Raw genomic sequence first — 26,176 nt, forward strand, 5'->3', positions numbered from 1 at the left:
CCCACCCTGGGCCCAGGCCTCACCCAGCATTTCCAACCTTGGGGGCCCTGCCTCTTCCCTGGAGTAACTGAAGCCGTGGGGGTGCTTAGAAAAGTTTGGTGAATTAATGACTGCTGATTCTGAAACAAACGCATTAGAGCCCAGCCCAGGGGCTGGTGGGGGAGAGGTAGTTAGATAGGGCGGGGGTGGGGGGGCGATATGCTCCGCAACTCCCCCAGTGGCCAAAAGAGAGAGGCTGGGATCAGGGTTGGAGGACCCACACTGGCCTGATCAAGAGCGCAGGATCACCAACTTAGGTTGACGAGGGCTCTTCCTCCGCTCACGATCCTTGGGCGGGGGCGCAGCAAAGCACGCTGGATGGTGCAATCTCGCGCACGCCTTGCACTGATCAAGAAAAAAAGGGTTGAAACAGTAAACACCAGGAGCAACTGCTCCGGGCCCCTGCTCATGAGCGCGACCAATGGAGATGCGAGCCCTATTGCACAAACCAATCAGCGCAGGGCCTGAGACAGCGCGGGCCAATGGGGGCGTCGGCTCCGCGTTGGAAGAAGGGAGAGAGTCGGCGTCGCGGACGGACTCGCGCTGCCCACGCGTTCGGTTGTCTCCTGTTGACTTGCTGTCCGCACCCTCGCACAATGGATGCCCCGAGGCAGGTGGTCAACTTCGGGCCAGGGCCCGCCAAGCTGCCGCGGTCGGTAAGTCCCCGCGAGCGTGCGCGGAGGGTGCATCCCGGGCGGGAGCACAAGCGCGGGTGGCGGCGCGTTTCTGCGCGGGTAGCTGTGCGCCCTGCGCGGTGGCCGTGCATCTCTGCCCCAGGCGCTGAGATCTCCACTCCACGTCCCTGAGCCCCCCAGACGTTCTGCACAAGCGTGCACGCCCAGTTCAGGATCGCTCGCACGTGGGCTTCTGGAAGACTGCACTTGGGAGAGGAAGCTCGGCGAGGCATGCCTGTGCAGCTGCTCCGGTGCGTGCACGATTCGGCCCGCCGGGGCGTGCTGGCCCGCCGGTGCTATGCACCTGAAGACTCCCTGCGATTCTTCCTTCGGGCCCGGGCGTGGGCTCAGAGGAAAAGAAAAAGCTCTCATTCTGCGTTGCCCTCCCCCGGCAATGGCGCGAGCCAGGCAGTATTGAGTGGATGCATGAATGGACACTGAATGAATGGTGAATGGGGATCGCGTTAGCTGGAAGGGATTGCAAACTGGAGGCCCACTCATGGCCCCCGGTAAACAGCGTTTAGTTCGAGCCAACAGTTGGGAACATTGTTTTTCAGAAACGTGAATTTGAAAGCTTTCCAGTCCAGCTTCCCTCCTTGTTACCCACAAAATCTACTCTTCCGTAGTCTTTTTCTTCACAGTGTTTCATGCGTTCAATCCAGTTTTTTAACTGGCTTTGTCCCCAAAGCATTCGAATAGTCGTACTCTGGTAGGCACTGGGCTGCTAGCCCAGTCAGTTCACAAATTCTGGAGCAAATGAATGATTGAATTCTCCCCCGAGCTCTAACCAGACCTTGCAAGTGGCACCCACTCCTTGCCTTCCCAACCCCCAGCCAGGTTCCAGCTCTTTCCCTCCCCTACATCCCCCGCTGTGAAGAAGGCAAAGTCTCTGATGTACCTTGAAGCATTGACAATCTGTTGCCCCTGCTGTTAGATTTTTATCTTTCTAACCGGGATGACTCTGATAATATGTTGTAGCAACATGGGGCACAGCCAAGTACTTTACAATTATCCATTGTTGAACAGGGTAGAAATCTCCCTAGAACAGAGTCTTCTCTGTGTTGTTGTAAGAACGGGAAATCTTACGATTTTAAAAGGAAAAGGGCAGCTTACTTTTCTAGGGGTAGCACTCACAGTGGCCGGGAGAACAGGACTTATTTTTTCTCGATATTCCAGTTTTAGGTGAGATTTTTCTGCTAGAGTTGTGTAAATGTTTCCTGTACCCTCCTCCCTATTTTTCTCTCTTCATCTTTTGGATTCAGATTATTTGTTCCCTGTATAATTTTTTATGCATTTATTATAATGGCAGTTGTCATCAGTAATACAATTATTTATTTATTATTTATTTTCCTGGGAGGATTTTTGCCCTCAGATATGCCCTCTAATGGGATAGGGGAGACAGATGTTGCTTTGTATGTGTCTTGATTTAATTGAATTATGGAGATTAGCAAAGCTTTTCAAACCTTGACTAATCTTAGTGAAAAATATATTTTACAAAATGACTGAGTACATGCATGTAATTGTTTAAAACAAAAGCTTTATGAAATAGCCTAATTAACTATGACACATACAATTTACATTCTATTCTGTTCTAATGTTTTCATTTTCATTTAAAAAATTAGTTGTGACCCGCAAAAGCATTCTGTAGTTTGCAAAAAATAAACCCCACTGGATTAGAGGGCTGTGCTTTTTGGTGGAAACTTAAAACTTTGTAATGATTTTTGGATATAAACTTATAGAGATATCTTTTCAAGGAATGCTGTTTATAAGAGAAATATAATCTTAAATTTAAAGATGATTCTATCATTGATGAATGTTTCTATTTAATAAAGGGAAGGATTCACTAAAGTTTATTTGATCAGACAGTGCTAATAAGGATCCAGAGTTTGCAAAACAATGACAGATTCTCGAACCCCCTTGTCAAGGGAATCTTTGTTTAGTTTTTTATTTTTCAAATATTGTTTCCTTAGACAAGTCACAATCCAGTTTAGGTTGTTTTTTGATCTCCTCCTTAGCCTATATCTTCGGAAAACATCTCTGATGGCAGGATGCTTCTACAGAGGACTTATCACCTGTTTTGTGCACATTTCTGAAGTTTTTCTTTCTCTTTTTGCGACAGTTCTCACATACACAAAAGCAGAGAAGGAATAATATAATGTAATCCATGGACCTATCTCTGAGATTGAACAACTATGGACATTTTGCCAATCTTGTTTCAACATGCCTTCCCCCACACCCTCTTTCTCCCCTCTTGCCCCTGGGTTATGTTAGAGTCATCTCAGTTGTCACGTTTTGTCACTCATAAATACTTCATTTTGAATCTCTAATTAAGGCTTGCTATCTTTAAAAAAAATAGGAGTTTTTCTTTTTAGTTTATACTTATTTGCATTTTACTTGCCCTTAGGGAAGAAAAACAATGGGTCTCCTCCCTAGTGAGCTACTTTAGCTACAGCCCTCACACTCCTCCCCTCTCCATTTCCTGACTTTGGGATTGGCCCTAAACTGAGTCCTGCTTACCCTGTAAGGGATGAAGTGGTTATGGGACTGCAGTGATTCTATAAGATGGGCCAAATGGCTGACCCAGGGCATATGGCTAAGTCACCCTCAGGAACTTCAACTGAGATTCCTCATCTGCAAATTAGGGATAAGAATATCACCTTCCTGGCTCAGTTGTTGGAATCAAAGATCAGTAAATTAGTCCTCAGGAGTTTTAATTCATGGCAGGTGCTTCATAATTTATGCCTACCCTACCTGTCCCAGTCAAGCACCTTAGATAAAAATATGAAAAATCGAGTTATCTGTTTAATTTAGGCCTGATGTTTTTGTTGTTCTCGGAACCCAGGACTTCATGCATTTTGTGCTTTGCTTTAAGAGAATGGCAGATGTCATGGAGGGAACATTTTCCAGGTTTTTTCCAGAGATTTTATTTTGACAGTTGAGTCATCGTCAGAAAAATTGTATACTTGATCATTTTCTTTTAAATCCAAATGAATGTTTATATCTAAGTAAATTCATGCCTTTAGAAAAACCATCCTAGCATCAGTCATGGTTGGTAATTTTACACTCAATTTGTGTGTAAATTGCAAAATTGCATCTGGGCTCTGTGAAAATGGTGGGAGGAAGGGGATTGGCTGTGGATGGGGTAAGAAGCTTCCAGACCTCACCTGGCTTTGGTCTGTGGACCCCTTCCCCTGCCCCTCCCCAGGTTTGTATGTCCAGAGGGAGAATTGTACACAGAATATTCAAATCACCTATTTTCTTTTCTTTTTTCTAGGTATTGTTAGAGATCCAAAAAGAATTACTAGACTACAAAGGTGTTGGGATTAGTGTTCTTGGTAAGATTTGCTTTTGGATTCTGTGAATGTCCAAGTTTCACAGAGAACTAATTTAAGTGCATCAAGCCTAGAATTTCTACAGTCTTCCTATAGGCCTTTATAGATGTATTTTTAAATTTTAATAATGTCTATTACATTTTTGTTGGAAGCAGTCTTGAAATTGACATAACATAAATGCTGGTGAAGGGTTCATACATTTCAACTTAGCATTTCATAATTGGTTTTGCTATTCATACGATCTGAGATGAGAAGATTCTTACTGCACGTTTACATGCTGTGTTCAAAACATAATATTGCTTCATATTCATTTTAGTTTTTACTACACTTAAAAGTGAACTTATTAAAAGTTTAAAAGTACACAAGCTTTTTATGGAAGTCTTGCCCGTTAATAATTTCATTAAGTTTCTCTCCCTTATATTTCTAGCGAAAAGACCTTTGAGTTCTAAAATTTACTTTCTTTTATTTAATTTTCTTTTTCTTTTTTGGTAGTTCCAATGGCTGTATAGTATTAAGAGACCATAGGTTTAACTGTAAGCTCATGGCTATTTAATAGTGTTTCTGTGAGTTTGGGACATGTACTTAGGTTTATGTGAAATAACAGTGTAGCATAGAATTTAGTACTGTTGTTTCAAAGGCCAGTCATTGCACACAGACCCATGTTTGTAAGAAAGACGGTAAGACATCACAGACACTCAAACTGTGCCACTTGAAAAATGATTCTGCTTTGACCATAAGCCTATAATTTTTGCAGTTTCAAAATTAATTTGGATTTTTCCCTAAACAAAGTGAGCTTTGGCCCATAATTTGAATGCAAAATAACTAAAATTGCCACTTATATTACTTGCACATTTTGTCATTACTTCTGAAGTTACTTGTGTTCATTTGATTTTGAAGTGGAACTTTTTTTGTTTATCTTTCCTTCTACAGAAATGAGCCACAGGTCATCAGATTTTGCTAAGATTCTTAACAAGACAGAGAATCTTGTGCGGGAATTGCTGTAAGTTTAAAATTTTAAAGACCAAACTGCATTTCTTTTGTTGAATAAGGTATATACCTGGCTGTCTGTTGTATTACTTTCTATACTCTACTGTTTAGAATATTTCATAATTAAAAATAATCTTATTAAGATTCCCCAAATTCACTAAATTAGTACATAATGCTTTTTTACTTGTTCCCCATCCTGCATTTGTGTGTTTTTATTTTATGTGGTGTTTCCAAGGATTTGAAATCATTATATCTAGGAAGGATTTTCCAGCACTGTGGAAGTTCAAGTTCAGCTGGCCTAAAAGGGATTTAAGTGCCAAAGAAATAGTCATCTTTGACAGCATAATTAACCATAATCTGGTTCACTGATTCTAGAAGTATGAGCCTCCTACTACCTGTCAGAATTATCTAGTGGGGAGGGATATTAAAAAATTCAAGTGCAGGGCTCTACCCAGACCTGCTGAGTTAGAATCTCTGTAGAAACTTTATTTTGAACAGGCTCCTTGGGTCATTTTTAGAGTTCTGAACTTGGGGAACTGCTGCTCAAATGAAGTCCTAGATTATCTGCACTGCTTTTCTTGTCTAGAGGAAACCTTGTTCTTAAATAGATTGCTGTTTAAAGGAGAGATTTTATAATACATTTACATAAACATAAGAATACGGTAACCTTGAAAACCATTTTTTTCCTGCTCACAAGACTAGCGTAGAAAGTTTAGAAAAAAACAAACAAATTAAACTGGAATTATCTATAATCCTACCAGTGAGGAGTAATCATTGTTAATGTTTTAGGGTCCATCCATGCAGTCTTTCATCAACAAAATTGGAATGATATTGAGCATTTCATTACTTTGCTTTTAAATTGCCTTGATAAATGCTTCAGATGGGGTGGGCTTGGTGCCATTTCCATGAGGAGATGTGGAGGCCTGTTGTCATGTGAGTGCTCATAACCGGTGATCAGGTGCTTGGCTGCAGATGCCACATCTGCTTGCTGGGTCGCATGTCATGTTTACAGAACAATCATGTCCTCCATGGAGGAGGCATTTGGAACCTTGGCCCTATGTGGCATTTGACCCACATGGCTGTGAGCCTCTTCAGACTGGACTCCCAGTTCAATTTGTGGGCCTATCCCTTTGTCTCCTGACCAAGTTTCTGCCTTGTACCCCTGTACCTAAGCTTCTGTCCAGCGCCCTTCCATTCAGTTCTTGGTCTTGTTAACTGCCCTACATCTGAATAACATAACCTTCGAAGCCAGCCTTGGGCTCTCAGTCCTCCCACTTGCTGAAAACCTCATGAGTAGAGCCTTCCTGTGTACTTTGCTATCCTACTGAGCATGGTTTGGGCAGACACCATGCTCAGACCCAGATATTTGTACATTACTTATTTCCCAAGACCCTCTCATGTAGACTTGGCCTTTGGTACTTACGCCTCTGTGCTGGAGCTCTGTCCCCGGCCATCTGCCTTCTGTCTGCCTGTTCCCAAGTTCTGTCCTTGCTCAAAGGCTTGGATTTAGGTTCCATAGACTAGTCCCTCTGGGGCTGGCCTTATCCTACTGCCTATAGTCATTCCAGCCATAATCTTAATTTTCCATGCTGGAGTCAAAAAATTTCACTCTTAATCTCAGTGTGTATTGGGTACCTCATTATGCGACTAAGACTAAAACATGATCACAGATCCTTCTCCAGTGTCCACTTGGTTCATAGCGTGAGCAGCACATAGATACTTTCAGGATTTTTGGTGGCAAGGAACAGAAGAGAAGTCCAACTCATGGTTTAACCCAACAAAGGAATGTTACCTCGCATAATGAAAGAGTGCAGGGGTGATGTAGGAGCTCAGATGATGTCAGGAAGGGCTTTTTCTCCATCTCCTAGCTCTGCCTTTTATGTGGCATCTTCGTCAGATGGCCACCATTGGCTGCAGGATTATTTCCTACAAGTTCATTTTTTCCCCCTCAATAGAAACAACTTCTCTTTCCCAAAAGTTTGATCAAAGGTCTCAGAACCAAACCCCATTGGCCAGCTTGGGTCATGTGCTGCTCATCCCCTGGAGCTGGGGTTGACTATCCTAGAACTATATGGACTGAGAATGGCAGCGGGATGATACTCTAAAGGAGCAGCAGGGTGTTACTAGCATCTTTCCAAACAGTAACCATAGGCTGCACCACAGGGCCAGTAAATAGTTGTCCGAGGACTGTATAGATAAATGACTAGGTTGGGGAAGGCAAAGTGGTAGTGAGACTTTCCCGGTTCTTATAGTATACCCACCCAAAGTAGAGCGCTGGTAAAGCATCACTCATTCTCCATCTTTGACCCTGTGAGTCTCTATTAACTATCTCCTGTGCTTCTGCCCAGAGCTGTTCCAGACAACTACAAGGTGATTTTTGTACAAGGAGGTGGGTCTGGCCAGTTCAGTGCTGTCCCCTTAAACCTGATTGGCCTGAAGGCAGGACGGTGTGCTGACTATGTGGTGACAGGAGCTTGGTCAGCTAAAGCTGCAGAAGAAGCCAAGAAGTTTGGGACTGTGAATATCGTCCATCCTAAACTTGGGAGTTACACAAGTGAGTGCTGGGAGCTGAACTGGACAGTGAAGTGCTGACCAGGGCCCCCTCCCTCCTCAGGTTTCCCTTTCCCAAAGCAATCTACGGTTTTAATTCTTTCCTCTCCTTGTCAGTAGTTCCTTTGATGCCATTTAGACTGGATGCCTGTACTAGGTAAGACTACTAACTGGCTGCTGCAGAAAAAGTATTAAACTCACTTAGCTGAAAAGCCTGGGGCTGGTTTGGCTTTAGGTATGGCTTCATCGTGGGCCCCAACACTAGCTCCAGGAGGGTCTGCAGTCAGGAAAGCTGTTCCTTCATTTTTAGAAGTTGGCTACAGCCTCTTCTGACCTCGTATTCTCCCCAAGTTTCAGTGCCTTTGCTCAAATGCCCCAATAACAGTCTCATGTGTCCCATTCCAAATCAGTCATGTGACTGTGCCCAAGTCGCATTCTGCCTTTGGGGCTATGGGTGAAATTGGCATCACTGGAACCAAATGAGCTGAGAATGGGGGAGGCTGGATCCCCAAGAGGAAACTATCGGACCATCAGTAGACATAGGATGACAAGAAAAAACCCAAATACCTACTCCACCATTCTTAAAGATTAAGCAGGGTGAGATTGATCATCCTTTCAGGATGGTGGTGGTGATTATAATGTGAGGTGGATAGGGTGCTTTCCCTTGTGAATACTTCGGAATCAGTGTTTCGCTGCTAGGGGGGGGTTGTTATTCCTGGTCGACTCTCATCTGCATAAGGAAAGAGGGGAGTTAAAGTGTGGCGTCTCCAACTTGTTTTCTGTGATAGAAATTCCAGACCCGAGCACCTGGACCCTCAGCCCGGATGCCTCCTATGTGTATTACTGTGCTAACGAGACCGTGCATGGTGTGGAATTTGACTTTATCCCTGATGTCAAGGGGGCAGTGCTGGTTTGTGACATGTCTTCGAACTTCCTATCTAAGCCAGTGGACGTTTCCAAGGTAGAGTGCAAAAGAGGCTGGGTGGGGGGACCCCAGCGTCTTGGATTCTTTAGGGCATTTAAACATATACTGGAGCAGGAGAGGCTGACATTGTTGGCTGTGAGAACGTTAGTCTTGACAGTCTTGGTCCTGTGTTAACGAGTGCCTCACAGGGACACAGTTGGGTCCTTGGGGAATTTATCTACCTTTGCGACTGGCTCAATACTTTGGGAGTGGCTTGCTGTCTTCAAGGGAAGATGCAGATTATTCAAGCTCAGGGGGCCAATGAAAGAAGCCCACCTTGCCTCATACCTCTTTATCTCCAAGAGCATTGACAGGACACATAGACTTTGTGGGTAGCACACCAAGGCGGGCAGTGGTAGTAGTGCACCAGGTGCACGCAGCAAGGGGGTGTATTATCTGAATAATTTAAAACAAACTAAATGGTAGGCTGCTTTTAAGAAAAATGATGGTAAACATAAAACATAAAATTTACCATTTTACCCATTTATAAGTGTACACTTCAGTCGCATTAAATACATTTCACACTGTTGTGCAGTCATCACCACCATCCTTCTCCAGAACTTTTGATCTTCCCACACTGACACTCTGTACCCATTAAACACTCACTCCCAGTCCTCCCTCCCCAGCCCCTGACAACTACCATTCTACTTTCTGCCTCTGTGAACATGACAACTCTAGTTACCTCTTATAAGTGTAATCAGGCAATATTTGTCCTTTTGTGTCTGGCTTATTCACTCAGCATAATGTCCTTAAGGTTTATCCATGCAGCAGCACATGTCAGAACTTCATTCCTTTATAAAATTGCATAATAATATTCCATTATATGAATATACTATCTTTTAGTTATGGCCTGGTTTGTATTATCAGTCACCATGTACTAGCAATTCTAAACAATATCAACTATAAAACACCCCTGCAGGCCAGGTGGTATCCATTCCCACTTGAGATGCCACTTCATTTTCCTAAAGTTTTCATGGGGAAACGTGGGAGAGGGTTCTATATCTTACAAGGCAAAGTTTCCTATGTATCTTTAAACATTTGTTTTCTAAAATTACTTCTCTCAGGCAGCTTGTCTTATTATTTCTCCGCATTCTTCTGATTGTCCCTTTATACAAATATAAATGGATTAAAAATTCTGTTTCTTTTGGTTACCAAGGGCAGTTAGCCTCCCTATTTTAAAAACCAGCTTGGATATAGAAAGGAAATATGCAGAGTGAATATGAATATGTATAAGGTATTTGCGGTGGTAGGCGTGGGCTAGCCCCTTAAATTGAAGAAGAACCAGGCAGACACATAATCTACAGGCCTTTGAACTCACGAGTATTGATTTTGCTGTCTCAGATGGAGACTTTTTTAGAGAAAGAAATGCATTTCGAATAGGAATAGAATAGTTACTTCCTCATAAAATTGTGCTTTGGAAAGAAGTTGGGAAGTTGAAATACATTTATGAAAAATGACCAGGTACACCTAAAATGGCATGTTTTTCTTATTTTCAGTTTGGTGTGATTTTTGCTGGTGCGCAGAAGAACGTTGGCTCTGCAGGGGTCACGGTGGTGATCATCCGTGATGACCTGCTGGGGTTCGCCCTCAGAGAGTGCCCCTCGGTCCTGGAGTACAAAGTTCAGGCTGGGAATAACTCCTTGTACAACACACCTCCCTGTTTCAGGTAACTCCGGGGTGTGGCTCATGGACCAATTAAGGGGATTTCTTTCCCGTCGGAGCAGACGTGACTTTCTAGTAGAGCGTGTTTCCATGAACCCATGACCTGATAGCCTAGAGATCCTATCACGGTTCTCCGTCCAGCTCATGTCTCTCTCGTTACCCTCTGTGTACTGTCGATCAGTCTTCTAGCCCTTTTTTGGGGCGGGGGCGTGTTTTTATTTGATCTTGGTAGCCTTGGTGGTTCACCATTAACTCAGAAGCTCTCTGTAGGTGAAGTGCTATAGCTGCATCTCAAACAAACAGTGCAAATTTCGAGAAAAACTTTTCAAAGGCTGGGCCTCCCCTATGTTCTTGTCTTTCCCTGCCTGGCCTGTAGGAAGCCAGCTGCTTGGGAGCAAACGTACTGGCTTGGAACAAACTCCTTCCTAGTTTTTCACCCAATCTGCAGGTCCTGTGAGCCTGACTTCCCATTAGCCAAGTGAGAGAGGCTGCGTTGTAGCCTTTTCAGGGAGAGCAAAACTGTCTTGCATGCAGTCATTTAACTCCCAGACTCAGATGGTTTAGCAAAATCTTTGTGATACCTAGGATTTAACATCTGCCTGAGAGATTTTACTGCTCACTAGCTGTGTGACCTCAGGCAAGTTGCTTAACCCAGGAGTCCCCAACCCCTAGGTCACAGACTGGGTCGCACAGCAGGAGGTGAGTGGCGGGCAAGCTAGCAAAGCTTCATCTGTATTTGCAGCCGCTCCCCAGTGCTGGCATCACCACCTCAGTTCCACCTCAGATCGTCAGGCATCAGATTCTCATAGAAGCACCAGTCCTTGGTCACAGAAAGGTTGCGGAGCGCTGGCTTAACCTTTCTGCAGCAGGTTCTTTCAGAAGTAATAATAGTACCCTCCTTACCGGGTTGCCGTGAGGATTAAATGAGTTGATATATATTATATTTAATGTACATGGCACTTGGTGTTTCATAAATGTTAACTGCTATATTATTATCATTGTTGTTTTTGTTATCCCAGAGCCTTAGCAGTGGAGAGAAGAGCTAGAGTTGATGGATTTATGTTTCCAGGGCAGCTATACCTTATGTATATGACCCATTAACCTCCTATGCACCCTAGGAGGTAGGCACTCTTAGTACTCTTCTCATTTTGCAAGTGAAGAAGCAAGCAGAGGCCATACTTCTAGGAAGTGGCATAGCTGGGATTTGAACCAATGTATCCTGGCTCCAGAATCTGAATGTGTACACCCTGTACTTTAATGCTCTTCACAAGCAGAAGTATCAGTATGTATCTGTGTTTGAAGGATACTGCCGTAGGAGAGTAGATGGCTGTCGGAGTCCAGCTCTTAAACTCCTGGATTTTTCCACAATGGCTGGACGTTCTCTTAAAAGGGTGCTGGGGCTAGTGCAGGCATCTGTTCCATCTGTGTTGGGACTTTGTTAGAGGTCTCCCCACTCGATGCTGCCTGTAGAAAATTTCTTACACATAATTTGCCATAGGAAAGAAAAGTTTTTTCAAAGTTTCGATTCTCATGGAATCTCTGCTGGTTTTCCACATAGCTCACCTGAGGCAGAGCAGCTCATTTTGTGTCTCCCACTTTCCTCAGGGAATGGGATACTCTGGGCTAACTCTCCTGGTCACCTGTAAGCCCCACTGTGTTTCACTAGGGTTAAAAGTGTTTCTGAAATGCCTATTAGGAATAGGGAGGTATGTGGGAGTGGTGCTGAATCTATCGCTTACCTCTAGGGTTTTAGGCAGTGGAGAAATAGTGCTCTCTGGCTAACTGGGAAATGAGAACTAGGCATGCTGGGTGGAGAAGGCACGCACAGTTGGGGACCCTCAAATGCATGGCCCCTGGGGAAGGGGCTTAGGTGCCAGGCTGCAAAGTGGCAGGAGGTGGCTGACTTACTTGATAGAAGGTGGAGCCAAGGCCTGTCTCTGAGTCAGGTGGGTCCTTTCAGGGCAAGGCAAACGCCACCACTGGCTTTGGGAAGGGAGAAGGAGGCAGAGAGAGCCCCATCCCTGAAATGTGGCCTAAAGGCTGGCCAGTTCTGATTAGAGTACAACCGGAGGAGCACAGGGAGCTGTCACAAATCTGGCACCTTCTCCAAGAGTTACCAAGAAACAGATTTTATTATTATTATTATTTATTTATTATTTTTTTTAAGGCAAGGCAACCCTTGATTGACCTCACAGATTGCAAGGACCTTGTCAGCTTACAATCCCTTATTTTTTTTATTTTTTACGCCTGTAGCACCTGGTCTTCCTAGGTGGTGTCTCATCCAAGTACTAATGAGGCCCGACCCTACTTAGCTTCCAAGATCAGACAAGATGAGAAAAACAGATTTTTTAAAAATGTAATGAATATGTTCATATGCTGTTTGTTAATATTAAGGTGAAAAATCATCAGGAACAGTGAGAAAGGGGGCCAGTCTGTTCACTGGGAGATGAAAGCGTCTTCTGGAGTCAGACCTGAAGACACAGGAAGTTGTAGAACAGTAACTTTTTTATAGGGTCACTTTCTAGCCTTAGGCCCCAGTCCTTGACCTGGCTTTGACCAGCCGGGTTAGCTGGTTAGCTGGATGGAGGGTAACAGGAAGTGGCGGGGGTGGGGGTGCATGAACTTTCTCCCCAGAACTTTCTTGCTTGAGGGAACAGGCTGAACCACAGAAAAGGGCAGAAAAAGGGCTAAGTTTCTTCCCTAGACAGATCCGAATAGTGATAATATAGTGATAATTGATGCCACCCCAGGACAGGATTGTTAATATTTGATTAGAATCATGTAAATGTAGACGATGAAAGAGACTGGGATCAATGTGTTCTATTCCAGGAGAACACCTGGAAGTTGCTTTGCTTTCTTTTACCCCAAAAGAAGAGAAAAGGAACAAAGTAAAAGTCTGTGTGATTGAACAATTATACCCTGAGTCTATGACTTGAAAAAGGTAGAGTTCATTTGCAGTACTTAAACAATCAGTGTTAGAAAATTGTAGCTCACCCCAGTGAGAATGAGCTCCATATAGACGTGCAGATTTGTGCAAAACATCCTCCTCAATCCTTGAATGTAAACTGATAAGGCACTCAGAACACTCTGGAACTTTGTATCACATAGAATTCCTTGAAAACGTCCCAAGTTTGAAAAGAAGCCTTTTTAAAAATCAGAGCCAAATGACTATAGGCCCTGGGAAGTTTGTTTGAGCTGTGCTGGAAAACTGGCCTTCAAATACTTGCCTGTAGCTCTGAGCAATGAATTGGAGTGGAATAAAGGACACTTGGCCATTCTGTTTAACTCTTTAGTAGAACATATTAAGCTCAGTTAATGGATAAGCAAAAAGATGTCTAAACTTTTCTCCAACCCCATTAAAGTTTTTACTTACTATTACTAAGTGAACATGTAAGTATAAATTCATTTTAGCTGTATTTTGAGGTAGACTAACTAATAAACAAAATAACCCTACTAATCCAGGCCACCTTTCTTATCGCAGTGTCAGGATAGGCTTTCCCAGCGGGCTTAGCCTTGTTAACCATCAACTCCAGAAGCGCAGTTAGAATCTTCAGAACAGCCAGGGAGAGTTTTGGGAGACTTTCCTGTATGCTTTTCTAAGCCCTAGTGTACAGAGTGTATTTGGTATTTTAAAAAACTTAAAAGAATAACACATGCTCTTAGCAAAGGTTTTAGAGCCTGCTGGGGTTACCACTGTTAATTGCTTGCTGTGTATCCTAACAGACCCTTAACTGGGCATATGCAAATGTATAGAGCCATATATTTAATTATGCAAATGGCACTTTCCCATACACACTGTTCTGTGAATTCCTTTTTTCCACTCAACAAAAAACTATGAACACTGTTGTATCCGCTCAAATGCCTGCCTTTTTTCCCCTTTGAATCGCTGTACGGTATACCATAGAATGGATACGCTGTGATTTACTTAGTTATTTAATAGCCAGGCTTAGATGGTAAACCTATGTCGGGAGTTTACAGGTGGCATTTTAGAAGTGAACGCATAAATCATTTAAAAGTGCTGCAGTACACTGAGAGTGGAGAGAACTGAGACCAAGTTGCAAAGCTGCCTAAGCATTTTAGGGCCCTGTATTTTGAAGATTTTGGATTGTATGGGGGTAGAAGCATGAGTTACTAATGAACTGGAAACCACAGTAGAGTCACAGGGACCAGATATCCTTCCATGCCAGGGATGACTTCTGGTCCCTAGGACAGCCCTCTGCCTCTTGGTGAGGCTTCATATGCACCTAAGCTAAGGGTGCTGGCTCCAGACAACATGTAAAATGGACGGGCTTTCTCATGACTCTCCCTGGTCAGATGGCATTCAGATTAGCCAGAGAGCATGGGCAGTGAGCCTGAGCCTGACAGCAACTGAGAGGGGAGCGTGTTATTGCTGAGGTCTTGGTGGGACTATGGACCTGGCCTGGGTCCTTGCTGCAGCTTTGATTTTGGTTATTGAAAGAGCAGCTTGGGAACCCTGGGATAACAGAACTGCAGGTACAAAAGCAAAGCGTGACCTCTGAAAAGTACTGTTGGTGAACAGGCATGATGGTGGTTTTTCTTGGTTCTTGTTGTGGCGGGGTGTGTTTCTGTGGTTTGTGGGGAGTGAGCAGTTTGGGGTTAGATGGTATCTTAAAGAATAGAGTAGTTGGAAGGCAGCGTTGCATCTGAAATGCACACATGTCCACACATGCCCATATGTGCTGTGATGCCTGTGTAGCAGTTGGACTTGGCAGCTGTGTTTGTGACTCTTGGTGCCAGCCCGGCTACCCCACTAGCAGGTGAGATGGTGGTTGAGGGCCCTGGAGGACCAGGGAAACCTGAGGCTTGTGTTACTGGTAAAAATAACTTGGGCTTTAGAGTCAGACTGATCAGGGTTGGAATTCTGGCCTTACCGGCCCCTTCCTGGGTGACTTTTGCCAAGTTAAGCTCTGAGCCTCAGTTTCCTCATCTGTGAAATGGGATAATGGTGGCTCTGACCTCAGGATTACTGTGATCAATAAAAGAGAGAGCAACTAGCAGAATACCTTGCCAAAAGTGGACCTCCGTAATATTCGTTGCTTTCTCATTTCTTTCTCCTTTTCCCCTCTGATTGTCTCAGTCTTCGCCCAGAGATATATATATACCTGAGGCTATATTTACTCTAGGGCTGTTTTCTGTTCTGATCTCTCTTCCCTTTTCTGCAGCTAGCTGCTGTTTCTCATTCCTCCCAGGGCTGTCTGGAGAGCTAGGCTGGGGAAGCTTCTGAAGAGGCTGCCACCTGGTCCTGGGTGGTGGCTGCTTTGCCCAGTGCCCGCTGGGCACCCATCCTTAGCTTCTGCTACCTTCTGGGGGTAGAAACTCCAGGGTCCTCTACCAGTCAGGTGAGACAGTAAATGAGCTAGTCAGTGTCTTGGGCTTCCCTGGGACAAGCCTCTGGCTATTAGAGTGTCTCAAAGGGAGGCTTTCAGAAAGTCACTGGGGAAACCACCCACTACTCTTCAGCATCGGGTGTTTCTGGCTTAGTTTTGAACAATTAATAGTAAAGATACTATACTAACCGCCACTGATGTGGCCCACCTGCCACACGCCTGGCCCTGCGTCAAGCACCTTGTCCATCCTGTCTCCAGCAGACCCCACAAGAGCCCTGAGGTCTCACAGGTGACAGAGAATTAAAATATTTGGCTCAGAAAGAAATAGTGCCAAGCTGCAGGAGGGACCGAGGTACAGCCGGACCTCTTGAACCAGGGACACAAATTCTACCCCATCTGTTCTTTTTCTGATCCTTACTTATCTCTCTTGAAATGCCAGCTTCATAATTTCAGATGAGCTACCTTCAAGTATTCCCTGGGCTCTTTCCTCGTATCTCACAGTTTCGCCAACACACATATCTGCCTCTTTCTCCTCACTCCCAATTCAGAGAATTCCAGGGAAGGCTCTAGTTCGTCTGGGTAGGGCTCCTGCCACACTGCCTCCTGCCAGGTGGAGGGCCCTGTGTCAGGGCAGCGGGGGTGGAAAAGCTGAATACCACGTGCTCTCAGCCTTCTAAGACTAGGACACGTAGAAATATAAAGTGAACGGTAAAAACTGTGGGAAGTATGGGCAGAGGGCTCTGGTAGTTCAGGAAGTAAAGGGCTAACTGTAACTGGGTGGGGGTGAGGTCAGGGGATCTGCAGATGCTTATAGTGGGGACCAGATGTCAGCAGGTATGGGGGAGGGAATTGTGTTCCAGGTGTTGTGAAGTTTGTATTAGGGCTTAGGCTGGACAGGTAGGGACCAATATGATATCCTATGAGAAGTTTAGTGAAACTTCCTTTCTGAATGGCCCTCAGGGGCCTGGCACTGGGTCGATCCCAATTCCTGCTCTGTAACATGCTCTTGTCCTTGGTCTCCACATGGCCCCCTCTCATCTTGTCTGTGTCTAATGACATATTTAAGTCTGTTTTAGTGCAACTTAACAGTTGGCTTGAATCTTTCCAGTTTTGCAAAGCTGAACTAAGTGGATTTTTTTTGCTTTAATCTTTATTTCAGCATCTACGTCGTGGGCTTGGTCCTGGAGTGGATTAAGAACAATGGCGGTGCAGCGGCCATGGAGAAGCTTAGCTCCATCAAATCGCAGATGATTTATGACATCATCAATAATTCTCAAGGATTCTATATGTAAGTTGATGGATTTTTTTTTCACATTTTGCCTCTTGTGAATTCAAAAATGTGTCTATGCCTGATCCTTTTAAAAGGCAAATGATGCATTCACCTTTCTCTGAGACACCGAAGTGCTGGTTAGCAGGGTGATCCTGTATTCCCACCCCAGGAATTCCCTGCTGTAGGCCTGTGTCCTCGTGGGTGGTGACATTTCTTATACTAAAGACATCACCCTGGGGAAGATTCTCATTTCACCTCTGGGGCAGACCCCTTCTCCCACTGCCTCCTGCTTCCTCTGTATGCGTCCTGGGTTTAAAACAAAAACAAAAACAAAATGTACTTGGGCTAGGTAAAGTTCTCAACTTTACCTAGAGGCTGTGCTGGAGACCCTTGGTGTAAACACCCACCCTGGCCCCCTCCATGCTAATTTACCCTTTTAGGAAAGTTCACTGATTCCCTTATTACCAACCCCATCCCCAGTCTGCAGTCTGTGAATGGATGAGTTGACTGCTAGTTAAACATTCTTGTGACTAAGTAATTCATGAATGTATTGAGCACTGGAGCAGCTTCTGTGAGTGGTACAGAAAACTTATAGACCTTATATTGGTCTCCTTGGGCTGCTGGAACAAAGTATTGCAAACAAACTGGATGGCTTAAAATAACAGAAATTGATTCTCCTCATTCTGGAGGCCAGACAGTCGAAATCAAGGTGTTAGCAAGGCTTTGCTTCCTCCAGAGACTCCAGAGTCAAATCTATTTCAGTCTTGTCCAGCTTCTAGTGGCTCCAGGCATTCTTTGGCTTGTGGCTGCATCACCCCAGCCTCTACCTCTGTCTTCACGTGGCCTCCTCCTTTTTTGTGTGTCTTCTTTTCCAAGGGCAGATCACTGGATTTAGAGACTGCCCAGATAATCCAGGGTGATCTATCCCATCTAGATAGACCTTTGCTTAATTGCATCCGCAAAGACCCTTTTTCCAAATAGGTCACATTCACAGGTTCTTGGGTTTAGAATATGGATATACCTTTTCAGAGAATACCATTCAACCCCCTACAACAGACCTCTCACCAAAATGCTGGATGTGAAGTATCTAGTACAGTGCCTGATAAACGAAAAGCTTAGCAGATGATGTCTTCATTTGCTTTTCCTGTCCTTCAGGATGGGGACAGGTGTATGAGGACCAGACTTTATCCTGTGTGTTTGTGTACATGCACACGTGTATGGGTATGTATATATGTACATATACATAAATGCTTCTCCTTTACCGAGCTAGAACTCTGTTCTTAGTGGCCATTACTGTTTGAGGTTTAGTCTGTTTTAACAGAAATGTATGGCTGATAGTAACATGGAAATTTGTACTCTCTTTGAGAATTCAGTGGGCCATATAGGACAGACAAAATAACGTCTCTGTCCTAACATATAACACACCTCCCTCCATAACCACCCATGGGTTGGGGATGGTGGATATACTTTTTTTATTTTTATTTTTTATGCCTACAGTACCTGGTCTTCCTAGGTGGTCTACCATCCAGGTATTAACCAGGCCCGACCCTGCTTGGTTATACTTTTTTGGACAACTAGGATAAAGCAGCATGCTCTCGCCACCTCTGCCCTTAAAGGGCTTGATGCCTCCCCCTGTGAGTTCTAGTCCTGCACTGACCCTCCAGTCCAGTCCCAGAGGAGAGTTCAGCTTGGCTAGATGCCTTGGCCTTTGAACTCCTCTCCCACATGTGATCTGGAGGAAGGAGGTGCACACTGCATTTCTGTTTGCTCTGTGGTTCTGTATAGCAGAGGCAAGTGCAGGCTGGGGGCTTGGTGCTGGGGAATCTTCCTCCCTAGACCCTGATATGTACATGCGCAGGCCAAGGTACCCCACTGGAGCCATTTTAAAATGCACGATTAGCAGTAGATGGTCCAAGGAGTTCGTAGCCAAGGGCTAAATAATAAAGCACGAGCTTGGAGCAGGAAGCTACTGCTTTAGCTGGAGGTGAGGGGAGGGCTTTTGAATGAGCTCGAACCTTGGGCGAGAGTATAGTTGGGCAGAGAAGAGGGAAGAATTTTTAGGAAGGTTGAGAGTGGCCCCTACAAAGACATTGAGGGAAGAAAGTACAGTGTGCTTGGGGAGCAGAATGTAGGCTCCCTGGAGAGATGGCTTGTGCTGAGATTGGAAGGAAAGTCTGTGGGAAGGGCTGAGGACATGTAATCCACTTGTTGATTTATCCATCCATCCATCCTCTTGAGTACTGACTGACTCTGGACTAGCCTTGTTTTAGGCTCTGGGGATACGCAGAAGACAAAAGTCATCTTTCCTGATTCCCAAAGAGTGCTCAGAACCTAAATATGAGTGAAAGCACTTGGCGGCTATTGTGGTGGGGAGACTAGTTTTTCTATTAGTTTTTGGCTCTAAATATTTCTCAGGAAATGTGTAGGCACAAAATTGAAAGACAGAAGGAAAGATGATGCCCCTGGGAAAAATCCAGGGCCTTAGAAACAAATTTTAAAAACGCATAGAGGACCCTCCTCTTCTTGGCGGGGATCAGGCTTTGGTCCTGGTTCCTGTAATGTAGGGAGGCAGAGGGACAGGCCTCCGCCCCTCTCTGTGTCATGTCTTCAGTGCTGATGGCTTCCAGTCCACCAATTCTACACGGGGGAAGAAAAAGCATAGAAGGAACTCTAGGAATCCCCTGAATTCTTTTCCCCCAAGGTTCTTTAACTGCAAACACCCAATCTGGCATTTCCGAAGCCAGTGTGGCAGGCAGGTCTTCTTGTGGGGAATCTAATCATCTTCCCACCCGAAACTCATTTACTATGAACAGCCTTGACCCAGAACTTGCATCTTCTTCAGAATTAACCTCTTTCTGGGAATTTCCATCCACCCCGTGGGCCACTTGCCCAGAAAATGTCATCCTAGCTCATGACATTCCTGTGGGACCTTGTTACCAGAGTCAAGAGCAGACTTTCACTCCCTCTCTCTTTAGTGTTTGCAGCTGGGTACTCATTGGTTGTCTTTGTACTCACTTGGGTTTTCAGGAAATTCTTTACTTTCAAACTATGGGAATATCGCCCCAAAGGGAGGTGAGACACTTTAAAGAGGAATACCAAGTAACCTAGAATTAGATGGTGCCATTCGCCACCACCTTTGCTTCTAGTTCTTGTCCCCTGTTCCTTGCCCCCTGAGTCGTAAAGCATCCCCTTTCTGAACACAGTTCTGGGTGGTTGGCTGGCGATTGCACCAGCTCTGCCACTGACCCTGGCAGAGAACTCAGAGACTAGATAAGACAACTGTAGAAATCCCTGTGTTCATTCCATAGCCCAAACACCCACACAGCACTGGTTGACCCCAAGATGAGCTCACGTGAGCAGTATAGCATCTTGGGCTTAGAAGCCCTGCTTTGCTACTAGCACGTGAACTTGGACAAATGACCCAGCTGCTCTAAACTCAGTTTCCTCATCTGTACAATGGATGTAGTAATAGTATGTACTTCTTATGACTGTCATGAGGATTATGTGAAAAATGCATGCGAATAAAGAGTATGTAATACAAGGGTTAAGAACATGGGCTCTTGTGCTGGTTAGTTGTACAAAGAACTAGAAACAGCGCTTGGCACATAGGGAGCATTCCTTAAAGAGTTAGCTCCATCCAAGATAGGCCACGTAGGCCACAAAACAAGTCTCAATAAATTTAAGAGGATTGAAATCATATCATGCATCTTTTCTGACCACAATGGTATGAAACTAGACATCCATGACCAAAAAAAACCTGAAAAATACACGAACACATGGAGACTAAATAACATGCTACTAAACAATGAATGGGTTAACAATGAGATTAAGGGAGCTATCAAAAGCTACCTTAAGACAAATGAAAAAGAAAAGAGTTGGCTCTAAATATTATTTGTGTTTATTATGGAAAGCACTTAGTACATTCCTGACACAGTGCTTAATATATATTAGATATTATCTTTACTATTATAAAAATGTCCAAATGATAGAGTTCATATTCAGACTTGAGGTCACCTTTCTTACCACCTACCTTCATGTGGAGTGGGGAAAAAAATTCAGGTTTCCATTTTCTCTCTTCCAAAAACTCTGATTGCTTCTAATTGCTCAAGGATCCTATCCAGTTTCCAGCAGAGCGTATCTGCAGGCCTTTCACCGTCCAGGCCCTACCGTGGCCAGAAACCCAACACCAGCTGCATCAGAGAGCCTGCTGGGGTCCCCATGCCTTTGCAGATGCAAGTTCTCTGTCACAATGTTCGTTTTTCATCTCCTGTCCTAACTAACAACTCTCATGTCCCCTTCTGTGACTCCTTTCAGCCTTCTCTCAGGCAGAATTCCCTGTTCGGATTTGCTTCCACAGCCCTTTGCTGTTACAGCACTTCTCACGTGGAATTTTAATTCCCTACTCAGCCATCTCACTAGAGTGGGAGCAGTTAATTCCTTTTACTCTTTTTTTTTTTTTTCCTTCCCTTCAGTCTCATACCAGAGATACTCTTAGGCACTGTTTAAGTATTTGTTGTGTGCCAATTTAATCTTTAATTTCTAGCTTTTGTGTTGTGATTCATCGACTCTCACAATGGATAGGTAAATAGGGCAGGGGGCTCACTATAAATATGGATTCTTCATTCTTTCCGCTGTTAGTTTTTCCCCCCCCCCCCTTAAATTAACTGTGCTTTTTTGCCTCTCCACCTCTATAATTGGATGCTCAGTTTGGGAGCCTGAGGCAGCAGAATATAAAAAGATGGTATCCACTGAATTTTTAATTTAAATATCCACCATGATACTTACCACCTCATAAAAAGGGGTGGCGCCTAGAATTCAAGCTCAAAGCCAGCCAGCTATGAGATATTTGGTTTCCCTTATTTGGTTTCCCTTCTCACGTCTCTTCTGCCTGTAGGTGTGCACTTGACTCCTATTAACTTTAACAGGAATTATGTATGTGCCCTCAGGGAAAAGCGTAACTTTTAATGGGGGCTTCCTCACGCTGCTTTTATTTGCTGTTTAATTTTAATGACTCCCACTCTGTAGAAGTGTAAGACTAAGACAGGATGTGCTTGAAAATGGAGAAAGAGGATCATTACATATTTTTCTCTTATTCCAGAGTAGCATGTCATTTGCTCTTCCATTTGTCTCTTTTGGTTGTCAGTGGAAAATAATTTTGGCTGCTTATTTTACAAATCAGAAACTAGAGTCAAATCCCTATCCATTCCTAGATAAAAAGTTCACTCATCATTTCTGAGAGTCTGTGTAAGCCCTGTGCAAGGTGCTAGGAATAAAAAGATCAATTTATTGAATTTAGCAGATACTCATATCACATTTACTCTGTTCCAGACACTGTTTTAAAGTGTGATAGTTATCTACTCTTGCATCATAGAATACCCCAAGACAGTGACTCAATATGACAACCATTTTCTTTGCTTGTGATTCTTTGGGTCAGCAGGTTGAGCCAGGCCCAGCTGGGTGGTTCTGCTGCTCTCACCTGGGACCACTTATTCAACGGAAGTCATCTGGTAATTCACCTGAAGCCAGTGGTTTTTTAAAAATGGTCTCACTCACATGTCTGGTAGTGATGCTAGCTGTTGGCTGGGCTTTTTATTTCCAGCAGGGCTAGCTCAGGCTTACTTATGTGGCAGCGGCAGTGTTTTAAGAGGGCAGATATAGAAGCTACGTGCCCCTTGAGGCCTAAGCTTGGAAGTAGTACAGCATCACTTTAGCTGTAATCTCTTGGTCAAAGCAAGTCACAAGGCCAGCTCAGATTCAAAAGATGTGATGAACTAGACCCCATTTATTGCTGGCAGGGCTGCAGAGAATTTGTGACCATTTAAAAATATGCCACAAAAATTCCCTATAAATACACTTAATCTTCATTCACATCAACCTTATGAGATAGATTCCATTATACTTCCCACTATTCAACAGATAAAGAAAGTGAGGCACAACAGAGAGATTAGTAACTTACTCATGGTCACACGGCTTGGAATAATACAGTGTGACAAGTGCATTGAAAGCTGCTGCACATTATTTTTAAGTCTTTCAGCCACAATTAGGACCAATATTTTTTTCTCTGTGGACTTGTAGAGAAAGAGTCACTCACTGTTGTGTAGCTGTCGAACCACTGAAACTGTCTTAACTAGTCTGAAATGGGGGTATTATTATTCTCAATATTCAAATGAGGAAACAGGCTTGTGCAAGTTAAGTACAAGTCACATAAGAGAATGCTAACTCCCTGTTTCATATGTAACAGGAGTCTCCCTAAGTAAATTATAAATGTCCTAGGCAGGTCTTTTTTTTCATTTCCTTTTTCCATTTAGAAAATATTTAACTTTTTTTTCTGTTGATTTGTTAATGGCAGTTGCACATTTCAGAAAAGTCACTGGAATAGTAAACATGTTTTTCAGATGTCCAGTGGAGCCCCAGAATAGAAGCAAGATGAATATTCCATTCCGCATTGGCAATGCCAAAGGAGACGATGCTTTAGAAAAAAGATTTCTCGATAAAGCTCTGGAGCTCAATATGATCTCCTTGAAAGGTCATAGGTGAGTACAATCCAGTCCAGGAACTTGTCAGAGAATAGGTTTAGGTTTTCAAATGCAGAACGAAACAGATCTCGGAGCCTGCCCAGCTTGGAGTAGCAGTTATTCTAACTTGTTGGGAAAATCAGTTGTTACAGGGTTAGTCCTTCCTCCTGTTGCTTATAGAGCCCTTAGCACAATTCCCCCGCTGAGAGCATGGTGAAGCCATGTCTTCCAGGGGCTTTTGTCAAAATTACCCTTGAAAATCACTTAAATTGCTCTTAAAGCACAGGGGTTGCCATCCCATCTCTGGTGAGGCTGGTACAAACCTCTTTGGTGTCAGAACAGATCACTGTTTTTCAGAGGAGCATCAGCTAGAATAGTTAATCCTGCATGCTCTATGAAAAATATGTCCTCCACATGAGAGGCAAGAGACCTACCCTGCAATGGTTATACCAGCTCCCTGCACTGCAGGCTCCTGGAATAGTTGAGTTCATCTAGGTTATGTGTGAGAGCATGATGGACTTTCACGGTATTAGGGAGAATTTTCTAATGATTAGATATCTGAACACCTAGCCACCTGTGGGGTGACTGGAGAAAGGGTGGTCCGATGCTGAATTAGATGCTTATGTTAATGGTGGCATCCTTTGGTCTTTCTAGATCTGTGGGAGGCATCCGGGCCTCCCTGTACAATGCCGTCACGATCGAGGATGTTCAGGAGCTGGCGGCCTTCATGAAGAAGTTTTTGGAGATGCATCAGTTATGAGCACATTCTAACCAATATATACTCTGCCTCTGAATAATGTACAGAATTTAAAGTAGCTTAGCAATGGCTTCAAAAACTTAAACTTGATATTTTTCTTAAAGAACATGCTTATTATAGATTCTTTTTTTCTCAGATAACAGCAAAACATCCACAGCTCTGCAAAGCTGCTGTGACTTAACAGACACCTTAATTTTGACTTGAACTGGAAGCATTTTAAAAATCTTCCTTTAGCTTTTCTAACAATTCCAGCTTATGTTATCTTTGCTGCTACTTTTTCTAGCTAGATCTCAGTATTCATACTTGCCTGTGGACTGACTTAAAGTGCAGTTAATTGTTTCTGGAAATGCCCAAACACACAGCATGGAGGGTGGGTGCGGGCCACTGGGTGCTGAATCTTGATCCTTTCCAAAATGACAGCAGTGGGGTGTCCTGAGTTCCACAGCTGTTAATTCAGGTTAACGTTGACCATGTGGTGAGTGTTTAGGAGTTCCAGGCTAAAACACAAACTGGAAATCCTTCTTTATACTGTTATTCTCATAAAGAGATAAAAGTGACACACTATGTGTTTATATAGCAAGGCCTGTTTTTAATACCAAATAGTTTATATCTCTATGCATTTATATTTCTAATAACGTGGTTCTCGATGATGTATGTAGAGACTTTTGAGAAATACGGTTCTGTCTCGCCTCTCCCCTCCTCCCTCTTAAAGCCACTTCACAAGATTTTGAAGTTCCTTGATTTATTTTCCTTTTAGTGGGTAAAAGAGAAGCTTGGCTTGTTGGTTTGTTCTTTATTTTTCAGTTATGCCGTTAAACTAAAAATCTCTGTTAAACTCCCTTATCGTTTGTTCACTTGACTGTTCTCATTACAGTGTTTGACTAGAGTGATGCTGTGAGTTCTGGAATATTCTTATTAAAGCATCTTTTCCCCTATTGTTCATTCAATGTCAGTATTTTATGTTGAATACGTGAAGGACATTAAAGTCGTAAAGCATCTAAATAAACCTTTGTAAGTGAATTTCTTTACCTGCTTTTTACACAGATTGTTCTTTTTTAAACTTTATGATGGGAAAACTTGAGTCTAAAAATAGCATTCTATAAGGGTAATATAATTTAGTTTAAAGATGTAAGACTCGAGTGCTGTGCATTCATGTTTGTTTTTTGTTTTTTTTAAATGGTTCGGCATACTGTGTAGCTTTCTGTTGGCTTTTGGAGTGAATATTATCAGCAAAACCAACTTCCAGCACAGCTCTCAGTGTAAATTTCCATGAACTCTATCCTACTCAGGCCAGAAATAGTGCCAATAGGATGGTTTTGAGCAATGGTCATGTTTCTTTAGATTGTGTAATGAGGACTGTACTGAATTCTCATCCCAGTTCTGCACTAGTCGGGTTGGTTATTTGGGTTCCCCTGGTGAGGGCTAAGCCTTATGGTCTTCGTTTTCTCACCTATAAAAGAGGATTTACAATAACTCCCCCATTTATCTCAGGGGTGTTTAAGAATTCACAAGGGCTCAATGTAGGATGTAGGTAATAACCACAATAAATGTTTAAATAGCAAAAGCCAGCCAGTTCATGGAATCCAACGAAGTGGTCACATATAATAGAGCCAGAGTCGTCTTCTTCATCCTTTCATGTGACGACTGCAAGTCCCTATGGTTTGTACCAGCCCGAAGTTCCTCAGATCTCACTTCCATGGCCATGGCCCACTCTGTTTTTGACCCTCAGCAGATTATTTCGGCAGCCTTATCTCCTCCCACCCACCCATTTTAGTACAGCCAGTTGGACTGACAATTCTTGTGCTCGTCCTCAATACATAACAAATCCCAGGCTTCTTAGCTCGACAGTCACAGCTTTCTAGCATCTGGCCTGGCCTCTGTATGTTTATAGTTCTTAAAATGCGGCATGCATTTGCCCATGCTATGACATAAGCCTGGAGGTCCTGCCCCGACTTGGCATGATCAGCTTTCCTTCAAGATGCTTCCCAACCTCCTGACCTTCTTTGTGTCTCCTCTATTGGAACAATGCTCTTCCTTTGTTGTTACAAGGGTAACCCATTTATCCCATCCCAGTACCT

The 26,176-nt window shown here is 43.7% G+C and overlaps 1 protein-coding gene and 1 non-coding gene across 2 annotated transcripts; both read left to right on the plus strand.

The window, feature by feature from the left end:
• The first annotated feature begins 525 nt into the window (after nucleotides 1-525).
• LOC105302456 (phosphoserine aminotransferase) lies at nucleotides 526-25,104 on the plus strand. Its single transcript, XM_011375497.2, has 9 exons — nucleotides 526-695; nucleotides 3,988-4,048; nucleotides 4,976-5,045; nucleotides 7,381-7,586; nucleotides 8,371-8,543; nucleotides 10,043-10,212; nucleotides 16,716-16,844; nucleotides 23,222-23,359; nucleotides 23,996-25,104. The coding sequence occupies exons 1-9, from the start codon at nucleotides 636-638 to the stop codon at nucleotides 24,099-24,101; spliced, it is 1,113 nt and encodes a 370-aa protein (XP_011373799.1). The 5' UTR covers nucleotides 526-635; the 3' UTR covers nucleotides 24,102-25,104.
• On the plus strand, nucleotides 19,340-19,479 carry LOC111729664. The gene has a single exon (XR_002776320.1). It is a non-coding gene; the product is annotated as a small nucleolar RNA SNORA57 (small nucleolar RNA).
• Nucleotides 25,105-26,176: the final 1,072 nt, after the last annotated feature.

This window comes from Pteropus vampyrus, unplaced genomic scaffold (assembly GCF_000151845.1).
Source record: "Pteropus vampyrus isolate Shadow unplaced genomic scaffold, Pvam_2.0 Scaffold273, whole genome shotgun sequence".
Taxonomy (NCBI): domain Eukaryota; kingdom Metazoa; phylum Chordata; class Mammalia; order Chiroptera; family Pteropodidae; genus Pteropus; species Pteropus vampyrus.

What these genes read in the sequence shown, in the direction of transcription:
- LOC105302456 (XM_011375497.2), top strand. Translation starts at nt 636, where the DNA reads ATGGATGCCCCGAGGCAGGTGGTCAACTTCGGGCCAGGGCCCGCCAAG. An exon ending in AGCCAGTGGACGTTTCCAAG is followed by an intron (nt 8,544 to 10,042) that starts GTAGAGTGCAAA and finishes TCTTATTTTCAG; the next exon opens with TTTGGTGTGATTTTTGCTGG. An exon ending in ATCTCCTTGAAAGGTCATAG is followed by an intron (nt 23,360 to 23,995) that starts GTGAGTACAATC and finishes TGGTCTTTCTAG; the next exon opens with ATCTGTGGGAGGCATCCGGG.